At 35.3% G+C, this 23,980-nt stretch overlaps 1 protein-coding gene across 3 annotated transcripts; it reads right to left on the reverse strand.

Moving 5' to 3' along the window:
- Window positions 1-5,035: 5,035 nt before the first annotated feature.
- Window positions 5,036-23,725, reverse strand: Smp_035090.1 (putative hepatoma up-regulated protein; the record flags this gene model as incomplete). 3 transcript variants are annotated; one of them, XM_018793382.1, is made up of 13 exons in its annotated part: window positions 5,036-5,902; window positions 7,195-7,532; window positions 9,988-10,227; window positions 11,841-12,066; window positions 12,896-12,955; window positions 14,275-14,585; window positions 14,748-15,053; window positions 19,014-19,065; window positions 20,568-20,743; window positions 22,900-23,307; window positions 23,356-23,515; window positions 23,554-23,600; window positions 23,639-23,725. In XM_018793382.1, the coding sequence occupies 13 exons, from the start codon at window positions 23,667-23,669 to the stop codon at window positions 5,726-5,728; spliced, it is 2,532 nt and encodes an 843-aa protein (XP_018647901.1). The 3 variants fall into 3 exon arrangements, with proteins under 3 accessions (XP_018647901.1, XP_018647900.1, XP_018647902.1); XM_018793384.1 differs by having other exon boundaries at window positions 5,210-5,902; window positions 20,568-20,794; window positions 23,561-23,600; XM_018793383.1 differs by having other exon boundaries at window positions 5,726-5,902; window positions 20,568-20,794; window positions 23,639-23,669.
- Between the last annotated feature and the right edge of the window lie 255 nt (window positions 23,726-23,980).

A 23,980-nucleotide genomic window follows, 5' to 3' on the forward strand; every position in this document is an offset into this window, starting at 1 on the left:
CTTCAATAGACTCACGCTTTCAACTATGAAAATACTAAATCTCCACAAAAAACCCCTTCTGATAATTACTATTATTGTTATTAATATTTGATTATGCGATAATTTATCCAAAGTATCTCTCAAGCATATAACAAACTCTCATCGTTTAAATAAAGCCAATCGTTTACTAAATACTGCTGAATCGTTTACGATGGACCAGGTTCACTTACGTAATATTTTCAGCTAGATCTTTATTTTCAGCATCCCTTCATATATACCTTTTCTTTCCCTGTTTTCAATATTTATTCTTTCTTATCATCATTTTTATTCAAAATTATTTCGATTCCTTTGGGACTTATGTTAATTTCATCTTTTCATGCGGATTTTGTATGACAATTTGAGGTAACTCACATTTCTGTCAGGTTCTAAGTTGATCACAATTGAATGATAAATAAAGAACACTCAAAAGATTTATGATAGCTTAACCAATAATATAAAAACAGAAATCAAACAATTTATACTAGGTTAATTTTCAGTGATTTTGTAGAGGTTCCGTATAATTTAGAGATAATATATATCACCAATTTCAGATGAACTCAATGGCACTGATGTAATGAATCGGTATTCAAATGGTCTGTATTCCTAACTTCAACCGCTCTAATCATGACAGTATTTTACTGGTCACCATTTCTCATTCGAATTCGTCTTGAAACTGATCACTAATGAAGATATATTATTATCATTAAAATAGAGATTTTGTGAAGGATATTCAATCACGAATTAATGTATCCGGATTACTCTAATCTTGGTATTAGTATTAATATGGTCTTAATTTTTACAATTTAATCAATGTTTTATATAACTGTTTTGATGTACTTATAGTTTTTAATCCATATACAAGACCACATGATTGCGTAATCATATTAACTAAATTATGTTTTGGATATCTTATCTTTATTCTTTAGTGTAGACGTGATATCAATATTATATACATTCTTTAATTAAACCTATATTTTTTGCTTTATCAAAGTTTTCGTTTCAAAAATTGGCATTTAAATCTTATGATCTATAATGTGTTAGTTTTTTTAACAGTTAAACAAATAAATATTTCTATTGAAATATTAAAAAGACAAGTTGAGCGAAGGAATATTTTTTTTTCAATTAGATGGTGTCAGTTATTATTACTTTCAGTAAAGAGCTTTGGAGATTGTTGAGCTCAGATTGATATCATGAATGGATCGATGCTAGACCACCACTGAAAACCTGGAAGCACTAGACGGCTGTTTCGTCCTAGTTTGGGACTCCTCAGCAGTGCACATCCACGATCTCACATACGGGACTGGAATCCAGGATTTCCAGTCTTGTGCGCAAACACTCAAGCTCTAGACTACTGAGCCGGCATTCAACGGTGTTAATGTCCAAATTCAACCATTCCACGATGTTGCACGATTGTTCTCCATTGTCTTCAGTACCGACTCACCACCATTTAATTGGTATAAACTTTCTTCTCACTTATAAAACATATATATTAGTGTAGATCCTTGATGAACTAATTGAAAAGAAATATTTCTTCGCTCAACTTGTTTTTTGAACAAGTAAAGTAAAATGAGTTCATCATACCTCCTAAATATTGTTTGAATTATATTTGATCTGAGGTTATGCGTCACATTTTCAATGCTTGAAGTAATCTGTTGTATAATCCACTTCCAAACGTTTTACTGTCCATCTAGTGTGTGAATGCTAATATAGATTAAATTTCAGCTAACGGGGTATTTCCTTGTCGAAATTGTTAAAAATAATCACTAGAGTGAATGTACGCAATTAAACTTTAGTTTTTAAGACATCGACTGTGCCAACACTTGTATCTTAGCAACTAACTTCACATGTAAAACAACATTATTGGAGAGATAATTTCGTGAATAATGCCGATTAGAATCTGTCTTTTGTGTGGACTTTTGTTTTTAAATTCTCCTAACGGGTTACAGTTGAGTTTTATCGTTTTTAGTAACAAATTTCCATATTAATATGCTATCAAAAATAGTTTCATTCGTTAGTCTGATCTTCTGAGTTATGGAGAAATAAATGGTTGATATGGACTCTTGGATAAAGAAAATTGTGTTTTTATCGTTTATAACAGTTGTTACCATGTTAGAAATTAGTGTCAAGACTAGTAATTCCACGTTTCTTTTCTTCAACATACAACTTTAAGTAAAAAGGCTGGTAGGTCAGTTGACTTGTGCTAGTCCTTGTTGCATTTTTGCAAAGATTTAGTGTAAAATTTATTCGGACTAGCTATTGGATCTTTTTTCGCATGATCGTATAGCTTTAATTACAAAAAAACTGTTGCTTTACTACATTAATGACCCAGGACACCTTTGTATGATGATACACATCTTAACACGAGGAAATCGTTCATCAAAGTCTTGAAAACATAGAAATGATTCAACTAATATCTCTTCATTTAATCAGAAGCCAACTTTTATCTTATGTCATAGGTACCGCATATTAGAGTGTGATTTCTCAGTATGGAGTTGAGTTTCATTTAAATTACAAACTAATTTAAGTTATACGGTCACTGGAAACTTGAAAGCACTGGGGCTGCTCAGCAGTGTGCATCCACTACTCTGCGACTCGAAACCAGATTCAAGACCTCCAGTCTGGGGCGTAAATACTCCGACTCTAGAACACCAAGCCGGAATCCAACGGTTTACACGCCTAACTTTAATCGACCCCATACCAGGACGAAGTACCAGTCTAGTGCTTACAAGCTTTCAATGGTTGTCTAACCAATTTCCGTTGATTTCAGCGTAATTTGTCAGAAATTTCACTCAAGCTCAAAATTCTCATACATTTGCTTTTTGACTTGCACAACTATATTCATAGCAAGTAGTTGTAGATAAGTGAAGAGGCTTGAAATCAAATCTTTGGTGAGTTACAATCTAATATACACGACTCACTTCCTTCACTAAATACCCTTATCTATTGAATAAACATATGACTTAAACACTGAAATTGTGTCGGATAACCCTTTCACTATCAAATTCAAATCACTAATATTTTATGTGAACATTGATAATAAATTTAAATTTCAACCAGTCAAGTTAAAAGTTCATATTGATTCTGATGATCAACAGGAAGCCTAGAGGCACGATATACTGGCAACTGTTCGTAAGTAACAATAACAAGCAATCAAAAAACACGTCATAGATGCCTTGGCAGTCTACATAACTGAATGCAATATCCAATGAACAAAAGGTCCGGAAACCTCTTGCAGCCTATGCACAACGATGATTTTCATGACTCAAATATAGGCACATTTCCAACTATTGCGTTGTGAAAAGATAGCTTAGTTATTACGCAATAAGAATGAACGACAATCGATATTTATTTTATTCTGCGACCCAACTATGATTAGATTCGAAAAGTTGATGTGTATGTATAATCATGGGATGTAATTCTTGTTTAAAAGAAGACTAATCACAAACTCTTCGGGAGCCAACTCATTCACAATAGGTGAGATGGGATAAATGATTACATACGTTACAAAACTCCATCACCCCAAACACACATAAAAATGTGATAATAGATATGAATGTGCGTTTGTTGAACTTAATTGATGTGAGTTACGTAATTGAGTATGAAATCTGAAAATGACTACATGACGTTTTCAAGTGAGCCAATATTATCAAAACTTATCAATGAAAGGTCCATCCACCTTTTTTGGCAAAATAAACGTGCTAAGAATTTATCCAAAAGATGAATACTTACAGGACTATGGTGTCGTCAGATCAATATATATATATTCACGATTTATATACATATTTACTCAGTTTTGGCAACAGGGCTTTCTATCCACTTTCAGTTTTCTCTCTGAATAAATTGGGTTTTAGGAAGCGTGTAGTGTAGTTAGTGAATTAAACTTATGAAACACAATAGCTTCGTTACGATTGCTTTCAATCGACCTAACGTTTTCTTAATAATGGACCTACCTAGGACTTTTTTTATCGTAAGATACATTTTTTCGCAGATACAGAGTACATCCTTCCACATATAATTACGTTTCTGAAATAGTTCCTCTAACTGTATTTTATTAAATCAACATTATAATATCCTGCTCATATTCCGGCACATTGAAAACACTCGTTGGAAATTCATATATATGATTATTTATATACGTTGTGTTCCCTAATCTAAATAATTATCAAATTTTCACTGCCTATCAAGACATCAGAAAACTTTAAAAAGCGATTTATGTGAATCTCTACACACGTCCAAAAGGCCCCCAAATGCCCTGGTACGGCCGAGAGTGGGGAGAGTCCGCTCTCCCTCTCGAAATGCTCTCACATGGCCACGCGCACACAGCCTCCGCAAGGGAAGTCCTACTCACTGCCTTCTCATGGCACTACTGTTGTTTACGAAAGTGAGAGGACGAAAAGCGAATGTCTGGCGCTTTAACCGGGTTGGTGGACACGGCGAGTCCACCTAGGGGAGTTGGAAAACCATGATTCCAAACCAATGGTGCACATGGGCTCCAGTATCCTGAAGGAACAAATGGCGTATGAACCAATCGTTGGTCACCGGCTACCATGGGACTGCATCTTCTCATGATGCTCCACTGCCTTGTGGACTAGACCTTCAGGTCATAGGCTCGGGGTGTGGCCCTTTAAGAAAACCACCTGCTTCAGTCTGGGCACCTGGGCAGTATCACAGCCCTCACAAAAATCAAATGAGATTTGTGAGGCGCATATTTATCTGGTGCTTCCTTGTACAAATATTTATGTGTTTAAATAAATCCTTTACCCTGTGTTTAACTTCTAACATCTCATATGAATCACAGAAAAGAATGAGTTATAAATTTGGCCAGCGGTTTTTGTCACATATCCAAAACATAAAAAAACACGTTATTTCAATCGGTTGCATAAAAGGCTCTCTAAGCAAATTCCTCTCTTAACAATTTAACTGACCAATTTCAACTGTAGAAACTAACTCAGATCAAGAATAGACAAGCCTATTGACAACTGAGGATAAGACATAGACATATAGTAATAATAACTTTAATAACAATAATAATATTCTTTATACACACCTATTTATCAAGCATAGGGATAATAAAAAAAAACGTATAAAATATGAAAAAAACTGTTTTGCTTAGTATATAAAAAGACAGCTCCTGAATATAACAAAGGTGTTGAAATGCTCGAATGTTTATTATTTGTTCTTGTTCCATCTGGAAGTAATCAATAAGTGATGAGAACTGGTAAGATTATTTTCCAAAACAAACTTTGAATATACAATGAACAATTGCATGAAATTAATCACGCTCAACAATTAGAACAATGAAAAATAATGAAAGGCCATCTCATATAACGAATATATGACAGGATCGGCAAAGAGATATAAAGCTACTTATAGAATATAGGTGAATAGTAAATGAATTTGTCTAATTAAAAAGTCTAAGACTGTTTGTTTATCTCTGATATCTTTAACATGGATAAATAAGGGAACTGGGGAAATGAAAAGAACATAAATACATATAGAGTATATATATAAAGGGATTCGTTGAGAAAAAGCGGGAGATAATGCTCAAAAAAAAGAAAACTTTAATACTTTAAACAATACAACGAAATTCATAACTTTTATTGCAGTAAAATAACTTCAATTTTATTTTTATTGTGGCCTTATTTATTTAGAAAAAGAAGATTAGTTTACAAATATTGAAATGAAAGATATACTTCTTGTAAAAATTCTATACAAATATAAGCTTATTTTCAGTGATATTTAATGTTGACTTATCATCATGTGAACTATTCAAATTCTTTAACTGCATATTACGTTTAGCATGTTCAAGACGTTCACGGGCCTGTTGTCGAGCAATTGTATTGTTTTGTTTAGATAAAGTGGATTTAGTAACTTTACGATTTAACTGAAAGAAAAACAATAAAATAGAGAGTAATATCAACTCGGTCACAGTGAGAGAATTTGTTAAATATATGAATAATTATAAATGTTTAGGATGTATTACATAGTGGTTAGTAGTATTGAAAATACAAAAAAAAATTAAAGCATTCCTGATTAACGGTAAATCTATATATATATAAATTAGTATAAGAAGTCTTCCAGCTTATTGCAGGTCAATATTATCTAGATATTTGCATTTCAAAAGCAAATAACAAAGTGACTGGGAACCCTCTAAAGGACTCTTATATTTGGTGTCTTATAGGACTGACTTATTTAAGTTACACTGACACATTTTACAATACTATCTTATTATTATCTTCACAAAGTTATGTAAACAATACTCTAACAGTTATCATTGCTTTTCTAAAAAGTATAATAGCCTTAATTGTTAAGACTATTCTTTTCTGATTTTAGAGTGAGGTTGTTTATTGCTGAAGTGTTTTATTTACTACTAGTCATTTGATCTGTTCATTTATGACTGCAATTTTAATAACGTTTCATCTTCTACTAATTTCCAGTATAAAATACAATAAAGCTAAATTATGGACTACTTGACTATAATTTACTATGAAGTAGGATTTAATTGTTCTATGAACGGATTTTCGTCAGTTAAAATGAAAGAATATAATGCTAATTGATAGATGACATGCAATTATAAAACATGGCTAAATGATGGCTGATCACAAGCCAGGATCATTTACGTAAACTAAGAAAACAAGGCAGCTGGTCAGTAGAACGAAGTTTATCTTTCAACAGAATAACATTTTCATTCATAAGATATTAAGCACAAGAATAAACATGATTAGAGGTCGCCGAAAAAACAAACAATTGGAAGATATAACAAGTATAGGTCATCCAATATCCAACAGAATTAATACCTAGACTTAAGGTGTCATTCTAATCCCGTCATATCAAATTATATATACATATTTCTGATATTATACAACCCAATTGTCGAATCATTTTTTATAAGAATCTAAAATAATGAACAAATCTGCTATTTTCCGTACTTATCAATGGCTAAGCCTAATTAATTTGTAAGACTTTGAACTCAATAGGAATGGTGTAAGCGAGTGTTTAGTCATATACTCTATTTTTAACATCGAGAATTCATTCAAGCATATTTTTATCTTACCAAAATAAATAGTCTAAACACACACAAGAATTTAACCAACTTCACACAGTTTAACATGGAGTCAGTCATACATAGAAATGTACTTGTTATAACAAAAATGTATAAAAGCTTCCAAATAATACCTTTCGTTTCTCTGACGAAATGGAGTCACCTACTGAGATATTTTGCGTAGCAGATAGTGAGTTATCAACCGGTTGCCAATTGTTAGCCCGTAAAGAATCCACTTGTTTGAATAAACCACGAATGTCATCTACTTGAAGTGATACCATTGCCCAGAAACCATCCAAATCACTAACTAAAGTGACTAATGTATTAGGTTCATTTACAAAATTGTTGTCAACCCCAACTGTTTTTGAATTCTCCCAGGCAAGGTTTTGATGGCATAAGGCACGAAATTGACAAAACTTTTCAGAAATCAGTAGTCTCGCTTTGCCAGAAGCAGTTCGTAAAAGACCAGAAACTAAATTTTCCAACAAAAAGAATAAGAATTGACAGTTGAACAACAACTAACTACTTTTTCCATCTAATGTTAGCTCGATTTGAAATGACGGATTATGAGTAATTGATCATCACGAAATATAGGTAAATTAACGAAATTTTAGACAAATCAAAGTACTATGCTATGAAAGCTGACAATTGATTTCGTCTTACATACACGCAAGTCAGAACGGGGAAAAAACTTGTCCACAAACTTCATTCAAGAGACTAGCAGACTTTACTAAATTATTCAGTTGATTTTTGATTTTATACCTACTTAATGATGAATTTGATTGCACATAGTGTTTAGAAATTTATGTCTTTTTTCGTTCATAAAAAAATATAAATCACATTAAAATCTTTTTTGAATCAAAGAACATGTACTGTAAACAAACTAAGTTTTCTAATTCAGACAAAATCATATAAATATTTTCACGGATCGAAAAACAAAATTTTATAGGTATCGGTAAATGGTAGTTCTAAAAACTCTAAATTAAATAGCGATTTTTTCTCAAGTACGACCCGTACTTATTATGTTCATTATTTACCACCTGAAGTTTTTCACGAATATATCTAACTCAGGTTTCTACTTATTTTCACAATAAGATCATTTGTTTACCTTTACAGATAACTACATGGGGTGTTGCTTACGAATTCGAGAGGACGAAAAGTGAATGTCCGACACTTTAATCGGGTTGGTGGATACGGAGGGTTTATCTAGAGGAGTTGAAAAACCTTGATTTCAAACCAATGGTGCACATGCACCACACGATAGTGAAGAAAAAAAATAACGTATGAACCTATTGTTGGTCACCGGCTACCATGGGACTGCATCTCATAACGTCGCTCCACTACCTTGTAGATTAGACCTTTAGGTCAAAGGCTCGGGGAGTGGCTCCCCAAGAAAATCATCTGCTTCGGTCTGGGCACCCGGGCAGTGTCTCACCCCACACAAAAACCAACTGACTTGTTGCGCATATGTATTTGGTGCCTCTTTGCACTAATATTTATATGTTCGAATAGATAATAAATAAACAAATGTAATAAATAAACAGAGATAGAATATATGTAAATTAGCATCTTGGTATATCAAGTTAGTTAAACAATAATCTATACAAGTAAAAAAAATGTATGCGTCCTACCATAGATCAATTGCAAATGAACATTAGAACAATAAAAGGATTTTTCTAGTGAGTCAGTTAAAATGTTTTTTTCCAGAAACAGGTAACTATTCCAAAATGCTTATGTTGTATAAAAATTATTTATTGCCATATTATTAGTAAGAAAAGATTTAAAAACATGTTCACGGGAGTGTTACTGTTAAGTAATAAACATTTTTATACTGAATCATAACGTTTAGCTCTATTTTTGTGTTAGAATAGTCAGGAAGCACCAAAATTTCGGTGAAGTTACACTTTCTGAGCTAACATTCTAATCATGAAATTTTCATTGTCTTAGTAGACAAAAAGAACAGTACGAACTTTACATAGACTTGAGCTATGCACCTGAAGCTTTAGATTTCCCGTGTTGTATTTAATGTTCAACACATACAATGTCGATTTTATGTCATCGAAAATATGGCTAATCAACCTGTCAACACTTTCAAACAATCTATTTCATAAAGAACTTCGAAAAAAATTACAATGGACAAAACGATCACCCTTTTCATTTTTGTCTTAGTTACCAAACATTAAGAATTATCTCTGCTTATAACGAAGGATGTAGAAACGTTAGACTTGGAAATGCTGAAATTTTTGATAGAGGTAGGACAAAGAGAGAATTTTTAGAAGATTCACACTTACATGAGTGACCAGTAAGTAGTGAAATAGACCCATTATCAACCAATTTAAAACAAGATAAACAGGTACAGAGCCGATAATTAAGGGGAGAAGACGATCAAATGTCCACAAAATAACAGTATAAGCGTTAGTAAACAATCGAATTCGACATTGAAAGGACACACTTTAATGGCTCACTTTTATCAGAAGTTTGTGTTGATGATGTCATCTAGAAAGATAATGAAAGCTTTTGATTAAAACACATAACTCAGAGAGCCTAGTCTCACCAATACTATTCTTCTGACATGAAAATCGCCATTATGTTAATAAATAAATGTTTAACACGTGTCCTAAATCCTATTACCTTGATTATCTTTTAACAAGCTACATTGAATTGTAACTTAAATTATTGAAGACTTGTGAATTTGTTGATGAAATATTCAACTAACTACTTAAATAATGGAAGGAAAGATAGTGAAATACGTTCCCTTCATTAAATACCAGTACATTCACAGTCAACTTCATTAAATAGAATCCATTTATCTTGAATAAATAGAGAAATTACAGCTGCATTTAGGCATAAACGAAAAATAAATTGTACATACAGACATCGAAAATAATAATATTATCTAATAACAACATATTATATGATACTATTACCTTCATCATTCAAATCAACTTCATTATTAAGATCAGTTTCAATTTCACAAACTTTATTCAATAATTCTTTCTCTGTTTGATCTACTTGTTGAAGATAAAAATTTCCATCCACTTTAATTTCTGATTCATTTGACAACGTTGTATAATCAGTATTGAGTGATTGTTTGTCTTTGATAGAATTAGTGATTAGAAATGAATTTCCTTCAGATGGTAGTTCAGTGCTGCTACTGAGTGTATCAACTTGTAGAAAATAAAAATGTGATCAGTTCATTTAGTTAGTTATTAAACAAAACAAAAAAAAACAATATTTCAAATGGACTAATAGTTTTTTTTAAACAAATAATCGACTATCAACATCACAATGCAAGATACACAGTAAAGCATATACTCGACAATTAGCAAGTGATTACACATTTGAACGTGAACAACAGTAGATGAGAAGTAAATCTAACTTCAATCTCAAAACTTGGATAATTTGAAATTATATTATAACATTTACAACCTGTTAATGATTTCTTTTGTATATAAAACATGGCATAATTTTAACTGAACAAAAAATATAAATTGAAATGTTGCAAATGAATCAGTAGTATTAGGAACAAGTGTGCACAACACACATTAATATGAATTATCTTTTTAGTTGTTATATTTCTAATTCAAATAATGAGATACTATACAATTGTTTTTACCAGTTTGAGACACCTAAAACTACTCCATAAATAGAATCGAACCAAAAAACAGCATCAGTTCTCTTGGTATTTAGTTAGTCGTCGGGTCATGAACCCAATATCAATATGGTCATCGGAACTACCTAAAACTAGAATTGGTTACATAGAAATGATTTAATCTACACACTTTTTTTTCTTGAAATCTATGTTCTCTTTTTCTTGTTGCATAGCAATAACATTCTCTAAATGTTCATGTGATTGTTAGTAATAGTCAACTTCTGATTGAAAATTTTACTAATTGTCTTAGATTATACAATGCGCACTATCAATTCTATAAATAAATATTCCTCTTCATTCATTTATGAATTAATAGTAGTCACTTTGTCTACTCCATCTATCTTTTAACTACTTTGTAAATCATTCATAACTATTTCCGTAAGAACTTTTAAATTGGTAATTTTATTTTATCCAATACACCAAAACTTGATTGGGATAGAGTTTAAGATTGTCGTTATAGTGTAGAGTTATGAGGAAAAACCAATAGAAAACTTTCTACCGTTCTAATCTTTTTTTTCTGAATGAAGAAATTTATATCAGTAGCCAATAAAATAAAATATAAAACATTGGAAGGAATATAATTATCAGATACATTCAAGGATTTCGCGACAAAATTTAATATAAACCACTAGCCGATCTTATATAGATAAGATCATAAAACCTTAGGACATGATGAACATACGTTATAGACACATTTCACAAGTTCGCATATTTTATGCGAATTGATTGTACTCATGAGTTAGTAACTTTAAAACAGTAAAGAAAAGTATGTTATCCAGATGAATCGAACGACTAGAATACAAAAAAAAACTAAAGTGGGTGCTTATAACAATTAATGATGCATTGGATTTAAGGGATTGACAATTAGTCGATGGAACGAAATTTCATTCAACTAACAAATTTTGAAAAACCAAGAAATATTATCACTCGTTACTTATCGGCCAGTTGTATGTAAAGATTTTGTGTTGCTTTTCACGCAACCTGAAATTCGTGTGTTTAATTTCATAGGATATAAACAATAGTTACTCTAAAGAACAAAACTGTTATCTACTGCCTTTTACAGAAATCATTTTTTAAGAAAATAACTGTACTATTAAAATGTTATCAAAAAAAAGAATAAATAATCACCTAATTCCGTTTTATGTTGTATTGAAGTATTGAGCTCTCCTTTACTCTCATTCACCTCGCTATAAGCAGTAATAGAATCTGATAAGCTTGGAAAGAAAGGTTTGTTTAATACTGTTGTTGGAGTTACAACACGACCACGAGGACTAGCATGAGCAACTGCTAACATAATGAGTGAAGATCGATTCCAGTGTTCTTGATCATCAGTGTTATTGGTGTTACTAGTTGTCTAAAACCATACAAACAAATTTAAATAACCAATGAAAAATGTCACTTAGGGAACGAGTATACGAATTAAGAAGCAAGTAAAGTTTACGTGTTATAGAAGATGAAATACTGTAGTAGTTTAAAGATGGAAGAACTTGCTTCTGACGAACTTCAATATGTTCGAATTGACTAAGACTAAGTCAAGCAACCAACCAAGGTGATACAAAATATATCTTAGTTGGTGTCATCATTATGGAAACGTATATATATTCACCGACGATAAGTGGAAATCCTCTTGGTAGAACGATACACAGGTCACAGAAGAAGCACATCATACACATACCAGTTTACAATAATACTGCAGCTTTCAACCAAGCATTTCACTACAAAACTGAACCGTTATTATAGTACAATTATAGACTGTCTGAAACTGGAAGTTAGTTTAACTAATGAGAGAAGGTATTATGGTTACCACAAACACATTCCATTGAGAAAGTATTATTGGTTAGTGTTTGCTGACAAAACATCACCTCCAAAAATAGCACCAATACTGAATTTCTTTGTTAGTATTTTTTTAATGCACAGTAAATTAGGTATTTCTAGAACGCAGCTAAACAATGAACAAGACATGAAGTTTCGCGAATTCGGACATATTAATATACGCGCGTACACACACAAAGAGAGAGGAAGATAACTGGCAGTTTCAATAAATAAAATGCATGTGAACTTGACTATTTAACCGTTCTTTATCCCTCCTTAAATAAACCTGAGATAGAACTTTAAGACATAGTGAGAAAATTCCATTATATCACATAATAATTACACAAAATACATTGACCGCAAATACTTACCCTCTTTCTTCTCAACTTGACATTTTCTGTGCTACTATTACAAACGCCATCGCGACCAGACTAAATAAATAAGAAAATAAATACAAAGGTGGAAAATATTATTTTCATAAAATGTTGGCGTTGCATATAAAGACATACTAGGAAAAGCATAAACTGTTCAAAACCCTAGTATAATGAAATAAACGCTGAACCTTTATACTTAGCACTGAGTAGTTGTACAGTTTTAGCGTGAAACTCATCAGAAGCGCTAATCTTTGATCGTATACGAAAGAAAACCTGAAATTTCGAGGTTTCATTTTCACTTTTATGATTTAGGTTGATTATTTTCATCCTTCTTCTTAAAGTTAGCTATCGATAGCGATGGTGCAGATTTATTATTTCAAAAGACATGATGGGGGATATCAATGTTTATACACAAAAAGCCAGAGAGACTTATGATACTATAAATCATCCTTAGCAACGTTGAAATATCAATTTCACCATACAGTGTTAAGTGTGAACCCCAAAAAACAAGTAGTTCTGATTTATTCCAATGAAACCTGACCTCTTAGAGGTGACGATTTTCGAGGGCTTTTAGTTTGCCCCACATACATTCCAAAAGACTCTTCACATTTAATGGTAATACCCTGTAAGTAATTGTGAGGTACATTGAAAGACTACGGTTCAACCAACAATGTCATCTTTAAATACCAATTTAAGAGGCTACGATACAATTTGCCCATGACGTTCCAGCAAGTATCATGTAAAGCTTCGTTTACCGATACTGCAAATAAGTAAAAAGAAACAGAGCCAGACAGTTCTATACATTTCCTCGGGAATGAATCATAGTTGTGTTGATTTAGTATTTGTTAGTTCACAACAACTCCATGAATGGTGTTTTATAAATCAAAAATTATAGGGACATGAGATGTTATCAAACAGTTCAAAATAAAAGTCAGTAGTGGCATTCGAAACTCACTTATATGTTCAATATAAACTACAAAGTGTACGGTGAATAATTGTCTCACACCCAACCTCACTAGTTACAGTTCCTCACTGAAACTCCTTGAATTACATAAGCGAAACTATAACAAACACAATAATCAACTTTAAATAATGTATGATGAAAACCAAAGTCCATAAAGGCACCTAGACGTTAATTTGATGCAACTACATTTTATTATATAACACTAAATCATAAACTGACCTCTCGTCACTTTGTTGGACTCAGTCATGAGTCAATAAATAACTATAGCAACTGAATGTTACAGTGAGTAACAATGCAGAGACATTTATCATCAAACTATTAAGTGTGAAGTGAGTTGAGGTCACTTTAGTTACCGAAGGAAATGATGCTATAAAGCAAATTTATTAACTCAATGTAAAAATAGTGAAAATACCTCGGTTCGACGACAAGATGACTGAGAATCCTCCAAATTAGATCCAGGATCTCCACACATTTTGCCCACAATTCGTGACTTCTCATCGAAAGCATTAGTCACTGTACTTGAAATTGAGGAAGTAACTGCTTCATTTTTAATGCCTGATGTCCTGCTATGAGAACGGGGAATGGATAGCTTATGTCCAACAGCGTGCTGAATTACTAAAGGAGAAGTTTCCATATGGACTAGATTATGAATTGATTTTGATGCCGAGTAATATTTGCTGTAACCGAATGCTGCCACTGATGCACTGAGATAACTGGGCGTATCTGAAGTAAAAATAATAACTCTACTTTAAATTTAGGGAAAATAAAGACCAACTGGAAAAATTTTCATCGTATTGTTCACCGTATTTTACACAGAAAATGTATGTCACCCCACGTTCTAACTGATAAGTATAAATTGGTATAAAAACCAGTCACAGTACTTACAGCTACACACTGCCAAAGGAGATGTGGGATATTGGGACGCTACAGATTGTGGGAGTTTTGCACATGATTGTGAAATTAACGCTTCTGATCGGCGAAGATTATTTGGCTCAATGTTATTTATGTTATGGTGAAATGGTACCCCGAAATGGTGAATTTCGTTTCCAACAGAACGTATACTATTTCCACGTGTCACAGCAGAAAGTAGTGGGGAACTAGCTACCGGGGAATGAACGCCAGTGGTACAAAATAAAGAAGATGGTGAACAGTTTGGGGAGCTTTTGACTTCAGTTTCCATTCTATCATTAACTAGTGAATAAAACAAGAGTATAAAGATTTAAATGTATAGATACCTGTCGAAACAAACATTAAAGGATACAAAAACTTATTAAAACATTAATTAACAATAACAATTGTATGATTACAAGTGGAGACCGGTAAGGAAATTGACCCAAATACCTCGAGAAAAATAAGGAATCACATTCTTAAGTAAATCAGTGAATATGAGTCTTCTGAACTGTAACCGTACATTACGTACAAATATCTCTCCTGGAATCTGACAGACATATGAAACTAACATTACTCAGGTACAATATGATAATACATTTTTCAAATCATTTTCCGCATTATACACATTTTTACGTGGTAGTGGATAATCTTTCTTGATACAACCTAATCGAGTTGTACTGACTATGAGGCTTTCCATTACAGGTCCTATTATTGAAGGTTAACTAGAGAATGATGAAATTTAAGTGGATAAAACTTTAGTTGACGGGACAGCAACTCAAAAGTTGATTTAGAGAAGTCGTTAAGTTATCGGAGTCAAGTGAAAAAAACATCAATAACGATGAAAAACTGATACACACGACCTCTCATAAATATTTCCCCCAACCAACATCAACTTTAGGTAGTTTATTTGTCTAAACGAAGACAATCTGTCCAATATAGACACCCCTGGACTTTACTTTGTTATTATCAATTCATTTGCATAATCACTAATTAGGACAACTACATTTATTTATTTGAACACAAAAATATTGGTATGAATAGGAACAAAATACATATGCGCCACACAATAACAATGAGAATGTGAGGGGATAGAGAATATAAAGTGCGTATAAGCAAAAAAACAACGAACAGAAATTAGTGTATGATAGTGAAATAATAATAATAATAGGAGAGGCAGTTCAGTTAGCGAAGGTACAATCAGAAAGAATTCTCCTATTTAAAGAAGTAATATTTACTTTAATGAAGTAAAAGAAAGTTACAGCAGGATCGCCACTCCTATCCTGAGCCATGTCGGATAACGTCTCTAGCCATTGTGTTGCACCATCTCTCGGATCCCAGCCAAGGAGTCGGGAAGGACCAACAGAAGCCAGTCCTGCGCAGCTCTCTTTCACACCACGATACCACGTCATACACTAACCACCTCTCCGTTTTTGCTAACAAGTCTCAGCGTCGGCAAATAATGCAAGACGTGGAATTCTCTGGGACAACATTCGTAGAGTATGTCCAAACCACCGAAATCGATTTTTTAAGATAGTGACACCAATTGAACTATCGTCGCTGTGCCCGAACACACGATGCTGAACTTCTACATTACTAATATGGTGCTGCCACTGGATGTCAGCAATCTTTCGGAGACAACGATGATCAAACACAGAGAGTTGTTTAACATCCTCAACTCGGAGAGGCGAGGTTCCACAAGGATAGAGCAAAACTACTCTCACCAACGCGTTGTAGATCCGACCTTTTACAGTCAGACTAACATTACGAAGGTGCCAAAGATGGCGCAGAATGCCATAAACTGCTCTGGCTTTCACTATACATGAATTGACCTCATCACTCACGCCACCACCAGCACTTATGCGGCTACCTAGACACACGAACTTCTCGACTACTCCTATCTGCTCATTACCCAGGGTGAGTGCAGGATCAGGGTTCTCCCAGTCTTGTAGAAGTACTTTGCACTTCGAAGGTACAAAGCACATACCGTACCTATGGACACTAAGTGCATAGTTTGAGTATAATCGCACAGGAAGACAATATCATTCGCATACTCAAGGTCGAGGAGTTTTTCTCCAGGCAACAGATCCACATCGCCATCACTTACATCCATCAGAGCTGTTTCCAGAATGTCATCGATAGTAAAGTCGCAGAGGAATAGTGAGACTGAGTAACCCTGTCTAACCCCACTGCTTTAATGAAATAATGGATGGAGGTGGTTGTATGCCCTCACACTGTATGAGGTGATTGTACATAGGACCCTCACGATGTTAATACACTTCTCAGGCACACACTACTTTAATAGACAATCTCAGAGAACAGTCCTGTCCAACGAATCGAAGGCGGCCCTAATGTCAAGAAACACAAGGATTGTTGACCTATAATAGGTATGACGGTGTTCTAACATTTGGCAGAGGGTGAAGATATATGACCAATACATCCTTGATCAGAACGAAAAGCAGCCTGCTCCTCGCGAGCCAATCTTTCCTTGGATTTGAACAATCTACGAACCTAATGATTTGGATGCAATCGACAGTAGGCTTACCCCATGATAGTTGTTGTGTAGGTAAAGTAAACTATTCTTAAAGATAGGAACGACTGTTAACTCATTTCAGAAGGTTGGCACACTTTCTAATTCTCAAAATTTTGCAAAACCAGTCAGTTCAATAACCAAAAAGTCGCCACCATCTATAAAAGGACCGGAGTTAGGTCATCTGGGCCTGGTGATATGTGGCGCTTTAGGAGTTGGAGTTCAGCCTCGTTAGGTGGATCAGTCGTCACCGGTCATGGACAGCAGAACAGTCCGATCTAAGTTGTCGGGGCAGCAGGCCAGTTAAACTACTACTCGAAAAACTCTGCTTATCGTCCAAGATGTCGATAGATGTTGTTGATTGGTATTGTCATCTACATGGATTGTTTCACACACACCAGTAACCCCGGATGAGTTGAAAGAGCTTACGGCAGTCACCAGATGCAGCTGCTGCTTTCAGCTCATTGCACGCTCCCATCACCAGGCTTCTTAGCCCTTACGTAAGCTTTGCCCAATTCAATTTTGTAACAGCCTTCGCTAATGGTCAAACTCACGGTCACCCGGAGTGGACCGATGGGCTTCGATGAGTTGTAAGGAGTCTGAAAAAACTCAGTGCTTATAAGCGGGACGTTTCGCGAAGCCGCAAGCGTCTTTACTTGCCATCTTCATGGCGTCATGCAGTTGCAACCAATGCTCATCTATACTTTTCGGTGGAATGGTAGCTAGCCTAGAGTGTAGCTCGGTTCCATACTTACTTGCAACAGAAGTTGCAACCAATTTACTGACATCAATCCGTTGATGACGATCAATTCGTTGGCCACTGAAAAGTAAGGTAAGATTGGCGCAGACCAGGGCATGACCAGAGTCCAGATAGGTACTGCAAAAGGAGCGGCAGTCTTGTACACAACCATGCCAGCGGTAGCTGGTCGCGATGTGATCAATCTAAGTCCAGGCTTGAGATACAGTGGGAGGACGCCAGGTGGCACATCGGCGATGACTGTGCCGGAAGTTAGTGCTAGCTAGAAACAGGTTGTGGTCTGCGCAAAGTTGCAGTAGACAGTCCCCGTTATCTGACCTGCGACCAATAAGTCCACATCGGCCACCTAAACGACTCTCTTCTGTGCCTGGACGCCCAACCTATGCATTCAAGTCTCCGGCTAGTACTACAATATCTGTCGAACGCATTTGGTGGGAGCATTCACTTTCGACCAGACAGTGACTGGAGATCGTTTAGATAGGGCACGGTTTCCACCATGGGCTAGCTGCTGTATAAGCTGAAAAATACACAAAATAAGAATAAAAGGGTGTAGACAAGTAACGTATGGTAAAAGAAATAGAAACGAGTGTTATCAAATGATTCATCTGAATGAGCGTTCAAGAAAAAGTTATTTTTCCAGCAGTAGTTATCATTTGATTTATGTGAGGGCTGGGATACTGCCCGGGTGCCCAGGCCGAAGTAGGTGGTTTTCTTAGAGGGCCATTTCCCGAGCCTTTGACTTAAAGGTCTAATCTACAAGGCAGTGGAGCGACGTTATGAAATGCAGTCCCATGATAGCCGATGACTACCCTCGGCCGTACTAGGACATATACTCAATAGAATGCAGAAATTACTAATCTGTCATTTAATAAATTTACACCTCTACCTGAAATAAAAAGGTATAAATGAAGACTAACAGGTCAAAATTCGGTTTTTGACAAGGAAAAATGAAAACTACATGGAAGTTTCAACTTACGTTCAGATTGCATAGAAACATGGATGTTGTAGTCAATGCCAGCATCTCGAGCCTAGAAAATATACATAAGAACCAAACACTTTTTCATGACCAAGATGTGATGCTGTCTTTTGGATAACTATTTTAATTATTGTAGAATGTAAATGTTTTACGACTACTTTTTTATTTGTGCTAGATTTATGTAAACTGTCGACCTGATGGAATATCTGGGCTACCTGTTCCTACCACTAGATATTTCAACAATTCATCTCTTTTTGCTTACTTTAACACAACATTATGTTTACCAATCGCATATCCTATTCAAGTATGTGTATGAAAAGCTTACGGCCTACCGCTTTACAAAATACAAAAAAAATACAACCAGAGACATTATGCTGTCCGGCAATATGCATTGAAAAGAATGAACATTAATCAGATGTCGATTCTCAAACTGCTAACTTCCAACTTCCGATCCCTAGTTGGCAAAATGGACAATTTTCATCTACTATTGAGTCTAAACATGTATCGTAATTGCGCTGTGATCACAACTCAAGAATTCGGGTTAAATGATTGACACGACGGTTGTTTAGTATCATTACGAGGTCTCAATATTTATTGTCAGGATCAACCAATTAATAAGAAAAGGTGTGGCGGTGGCGTAGCTACATCTGTAAATATGAACTGGTGTCGATCTAACTTTGGATATTTCACGTTTTCAAACGACTTTATCGACTGTTTAATTCCAAGATGCCAAACACTTGAACAAATACGACTACGTTTATTTACCAACATTTACGTGACTCCGAACTGCACACCATTTGCACTGTTTTCGCTAATGAATGCACTGAATTTGCTTTTACTCTCTTCAATGGTTCACCTACAATTGTATGTTGCGATTTTAATTCATGTGATTGTAGCTTTATTTCATCACTAGGTCACCAAGACGTGGTAGATCATCCCACTTGTTCGGATGTCCATTGAGACTTAGTTTTAATTAATAATGTGGGAATATATGTCAGTCGTAAACCTGTCCCGTTGTTTAGTTCTTTTCCACAAGGCAATGAACCAACGTTATGAGATGCAGTCCCATGGTAGACGGTGACCAACAATAGGTTCATACGTCATTTGTTCCTTCACAGTCGTGTGGTGCATGTGCACCATTGGTTTGAAATCAAGGTTTTTCAACTTCTCTAGATAGACCCTCCGTATCCACCAACCCGATTAAAGTGTCGGACATTCACTTTTCGTCCTCTCGAATTCGTAAGCAACACCCCCATTGCGAGAAGGCAGTGAGTAGGACTTCCCTGGTAGTGGCTATATACGCGTGGCCATGTGAGAGCATTTCGAGAGGGAGAGAGGACTCCCCCTGCCCTCAACCGTATCAGAGCATCTGAAAGCCTGGCCCAGTGCACACTTTACGACGTCGTACATTATTTATGACTAACAGGCTAAATAATTTGTTCAGGGAATTCAATAACATACTTTGGAGTCAATATTGAATAGTTGGCCGTTACGAAACTTGGTATCTTTAATTTGATTACAAGCATATAAATACACAGTTGACAAGAAACTTACTGTGACTTTATAACTAGAATTTTGACTGCAAACGTTTTGTGAGTGTGGTGAGGGGGATTTCGTTGGATGTGGCATGAATATGAGCTTATGGGGGACAGGAGCAGATCCAAAGTCCTGGGTGGCCGACTGCAACTCCTCTGATAAGTCGCCAACTGCGGAGTGTGCATACTGAATCTCTAAAACAGGATCAACACTGGTTAATGAAGGCTGTGAATTTGTGCTACACTCTGTGGGAAAGTGAAGTTAATTAAATCAAAAGAGAATTGACAAATAGTATATACATCAAACGAGATATTTAGCAAATGTTCCTAATTAAAGCCATTGAATTATATGAAGTGAACTCGTGAAACTTTTGATAAATGATATCCAATTAACTTCCCCAACAAATGAAACCCATCTTAATAAACTCCAATTGAGTAATCAATGTAATTACCCAGTTAACCCAAACAAGTACATAGGTGGTGAGATGAGCACAGAAGAGAGTAGAACATTAACAAGACCAAGCGGCTTAGTGTGATAATAAGAACAGATTTGCAGTTATAACAAGAATTGACAAGGAATACGATTGCTACCTCTAGAACCTTACGTATAATTGACCCGTAGGAATATATCAGAAAACATTTGTATAGATTTTTAATCAACTTAAAATTGGTTGAAAATGATTAAATGACCTATGACGATTGTTCCTACGCTTGAATAAGCTGTCCAATAAGATTATTTCGGCTACAAAGCACCACAAATCTGGAACTAAAACAAAAATTGTCCTGCCTCCTTGTCCAAAATATCGCATAAACCAGTACAGGGCACGTCAATAAAAAGCAAACTAACGAAAATAAGCATAACGAGCACTCGGATGAAAACGGAACAATAGAAAACTAGTTGTAAGGTATTGAGAATAACCCTTTAGTTCAACGTCCCCCTCAACATTTTCTGGGAAAATATGTAACGGCTTTGGAAATCCTGACAAGCACTTTAAAATCAGATTAGTTTCATCCCCTCATAAAGTGACAGATAAGAACCAGGTTGTAGCAAACTCACCTCAAAGACTACACCAACAGACACCAAACGCTACCATTATCTTCACCATATTTGACTTAGCGATAGACTTGTTGAATTTATGAAAAATCAAGCAAGGTCAATAACCATTTCACGTTGGGAATAGCTCATGATTAAAAGCATGGATCTCCCAGCAGTTTACAAGTTATGGTACCAAGTATTCACAATATATTCTATTGTCTACCATAGGACTGCATCTCCTTACGATGCTCCACTGCCTTGTGGATCAAATCATTAGGTCAAAGGCTCGGGGTGTGGCCCCCTAAGAAAACCAACTGCTTCGGTCTGGGAACCCGGGCAGTATTACGGCCCTCACACAAAGCAAATATTTTTGTGGCGCGTATGTATCTGGTGCCCCTTTGTACCAATATTTGTGTTTAATTAATAATAATAACAATAACAATAATTAGATAATCACGAAACTTATTGTGTATAGTCCGGCGACTCATGACTTGTACATCCCTGGCAATGCAATCCCTATTTCTATTGATAACCGAGGAAATGCTGCGACGTTAAGGCATCGGTGTTCAGTTCCTGTACAACGCGCCGGTGGATGATGCAACATAGACATGGTTGCACCGTCAAATGAAAGGATCAGATAATATTATAACATTGGTCTTATTAGTAACCTGGGGAAAGGTGTCTCGTAATAAGTCAAAAACATGTTAGCACTACCATTAATCGCGCCTTTTCGAATAATCCGTACCTTAATGGTGGACATCACCAACATTAGCAACCTTAATTACCTAAACCTCAAGAATTAATCATTGTTACTGCTATAAGTGACCTAATCCACTACGAAAGTAGCTGAAAGGTAATTTTCGGCACCAAGATAGTGACTTGCATTTTTTTGATTGACAACTAGGATTTTAAGCGAACCGACAGCAAACATGGTTCAGAAATTAATAAGCATGGTCTTCTTACCAATGACACTTCACTTAACTAGTAAACATCCGGCGATATGCAGATTAAGAATGGGACAAATAAGTACTGACAGTTATAAACGTTCTACAAGAGGACCCGTGAAAAATGGATCCATTTCAGCGCACTATTAAGTGTCACGTTTTTTTCTCTATTATAAAAGGGAATACTTAAACATGAACTGTGTGAAGTCATACGCTAGTATCTGCCAAGACAACAAACCTTGGCAAGTTTGTTACGGGTTTTTATATCTTCTACATTGAACATAAAACCTTTCGAACTGATAGTTTTACGAAGAGCATGAAAAAGTTCAAAGTATTCGTGCACCAAGGAAGATGAAAAGAACTATACTTACGTGTTCCATGTAGTTGATCAGACAGTTTTGCAGATTTCCACATACGCTTTGTATACCACCTACGTAACTTTCGTGGACTTGGATTGCTTGATCCAGAGTCGCTGCGTAACATACCTGTCTCACCTTTGGTTAACAGTACAGAAGAATTATCAGTGCGAGATGTTTTGTTTCGCGGAGTTGAAAGTCTGCGTATCAAATTAGTAAACAGTGACTTTCGATTCGGCGTATGCGATGAAATACAAGGTACTGAAGGTCTTTTTGTGTTCGTGTCCTTATACAGAATATTAGGTTCTGACTCTTGATGTGGCACAGACCCGTTTGTAATGGTAGGACTACTTATTGGTGATTTGGTTCTAGAAGCTTCCGTCGGTTGAAATTCAGTGATGACACCCACACTATTTTTGTGATCTATTTGGTGGATTTTAAGTTTGATGAACGAGAAGTTATTCAAATTACCCAAAGTTTGTACGCCCTCTGACATCCCCGGAGAGCTCAACCTCACGACTATGGTCTTTGTCCGCGGCTTTTCTTCAACAATATCAAGACGTGGTCTGTGAACAGATTGACTGTCTTTCAATCTCAATTTATCTGCTACTGGTGTAAAGAAAGACACAACCTATATTAAGTCATTATAAAAAAACTAAATTTTGGTACCTCAGACTGCAAAAGGTTACGTCGATTGGGATTGATACAGAGGTCATCTGACCGGCAAACTGAGTCGTGATAATTTTTAGCTTACCTTTACCGCTGATCTCAGTGTTCCCCTGCATAACATTCACACAAGTAAAAAGCACACGCTTTTACCGAACTGAAAACAGCGCTGCGAGTCCAATTATCAATATCCCAATTATTGGTAATCACTCATTTTCACGAGTGCCTTGATATTCGAAAATGACCTCGGGTCATCCATACCTAACATTACGATGAGTTATGTGATACAGAAGATTGCAAAGTTATGGAATATCACCCAAAACCATTGTGACTTGTATATTCAATGATTTTTGTAACGACAAAATAAAAACCGCATTTTTTCCTACTTGTCACACTTTATAGGTAAGCATATTTATATCCATTACCTATT

This window comes from Schistosoma mansoni, chromosome 1, assembly GCF_000237925.1.
Source record: "Schistosoma mansoni strain Puerto Rico chromosome 1, complete genome".
NCBI lineage: Eukaryota > Metazoa > Platyhelminthes > Trematoda > Strigeidida > Schistosomatidae > Schistosoma > Schistosoma mansoni.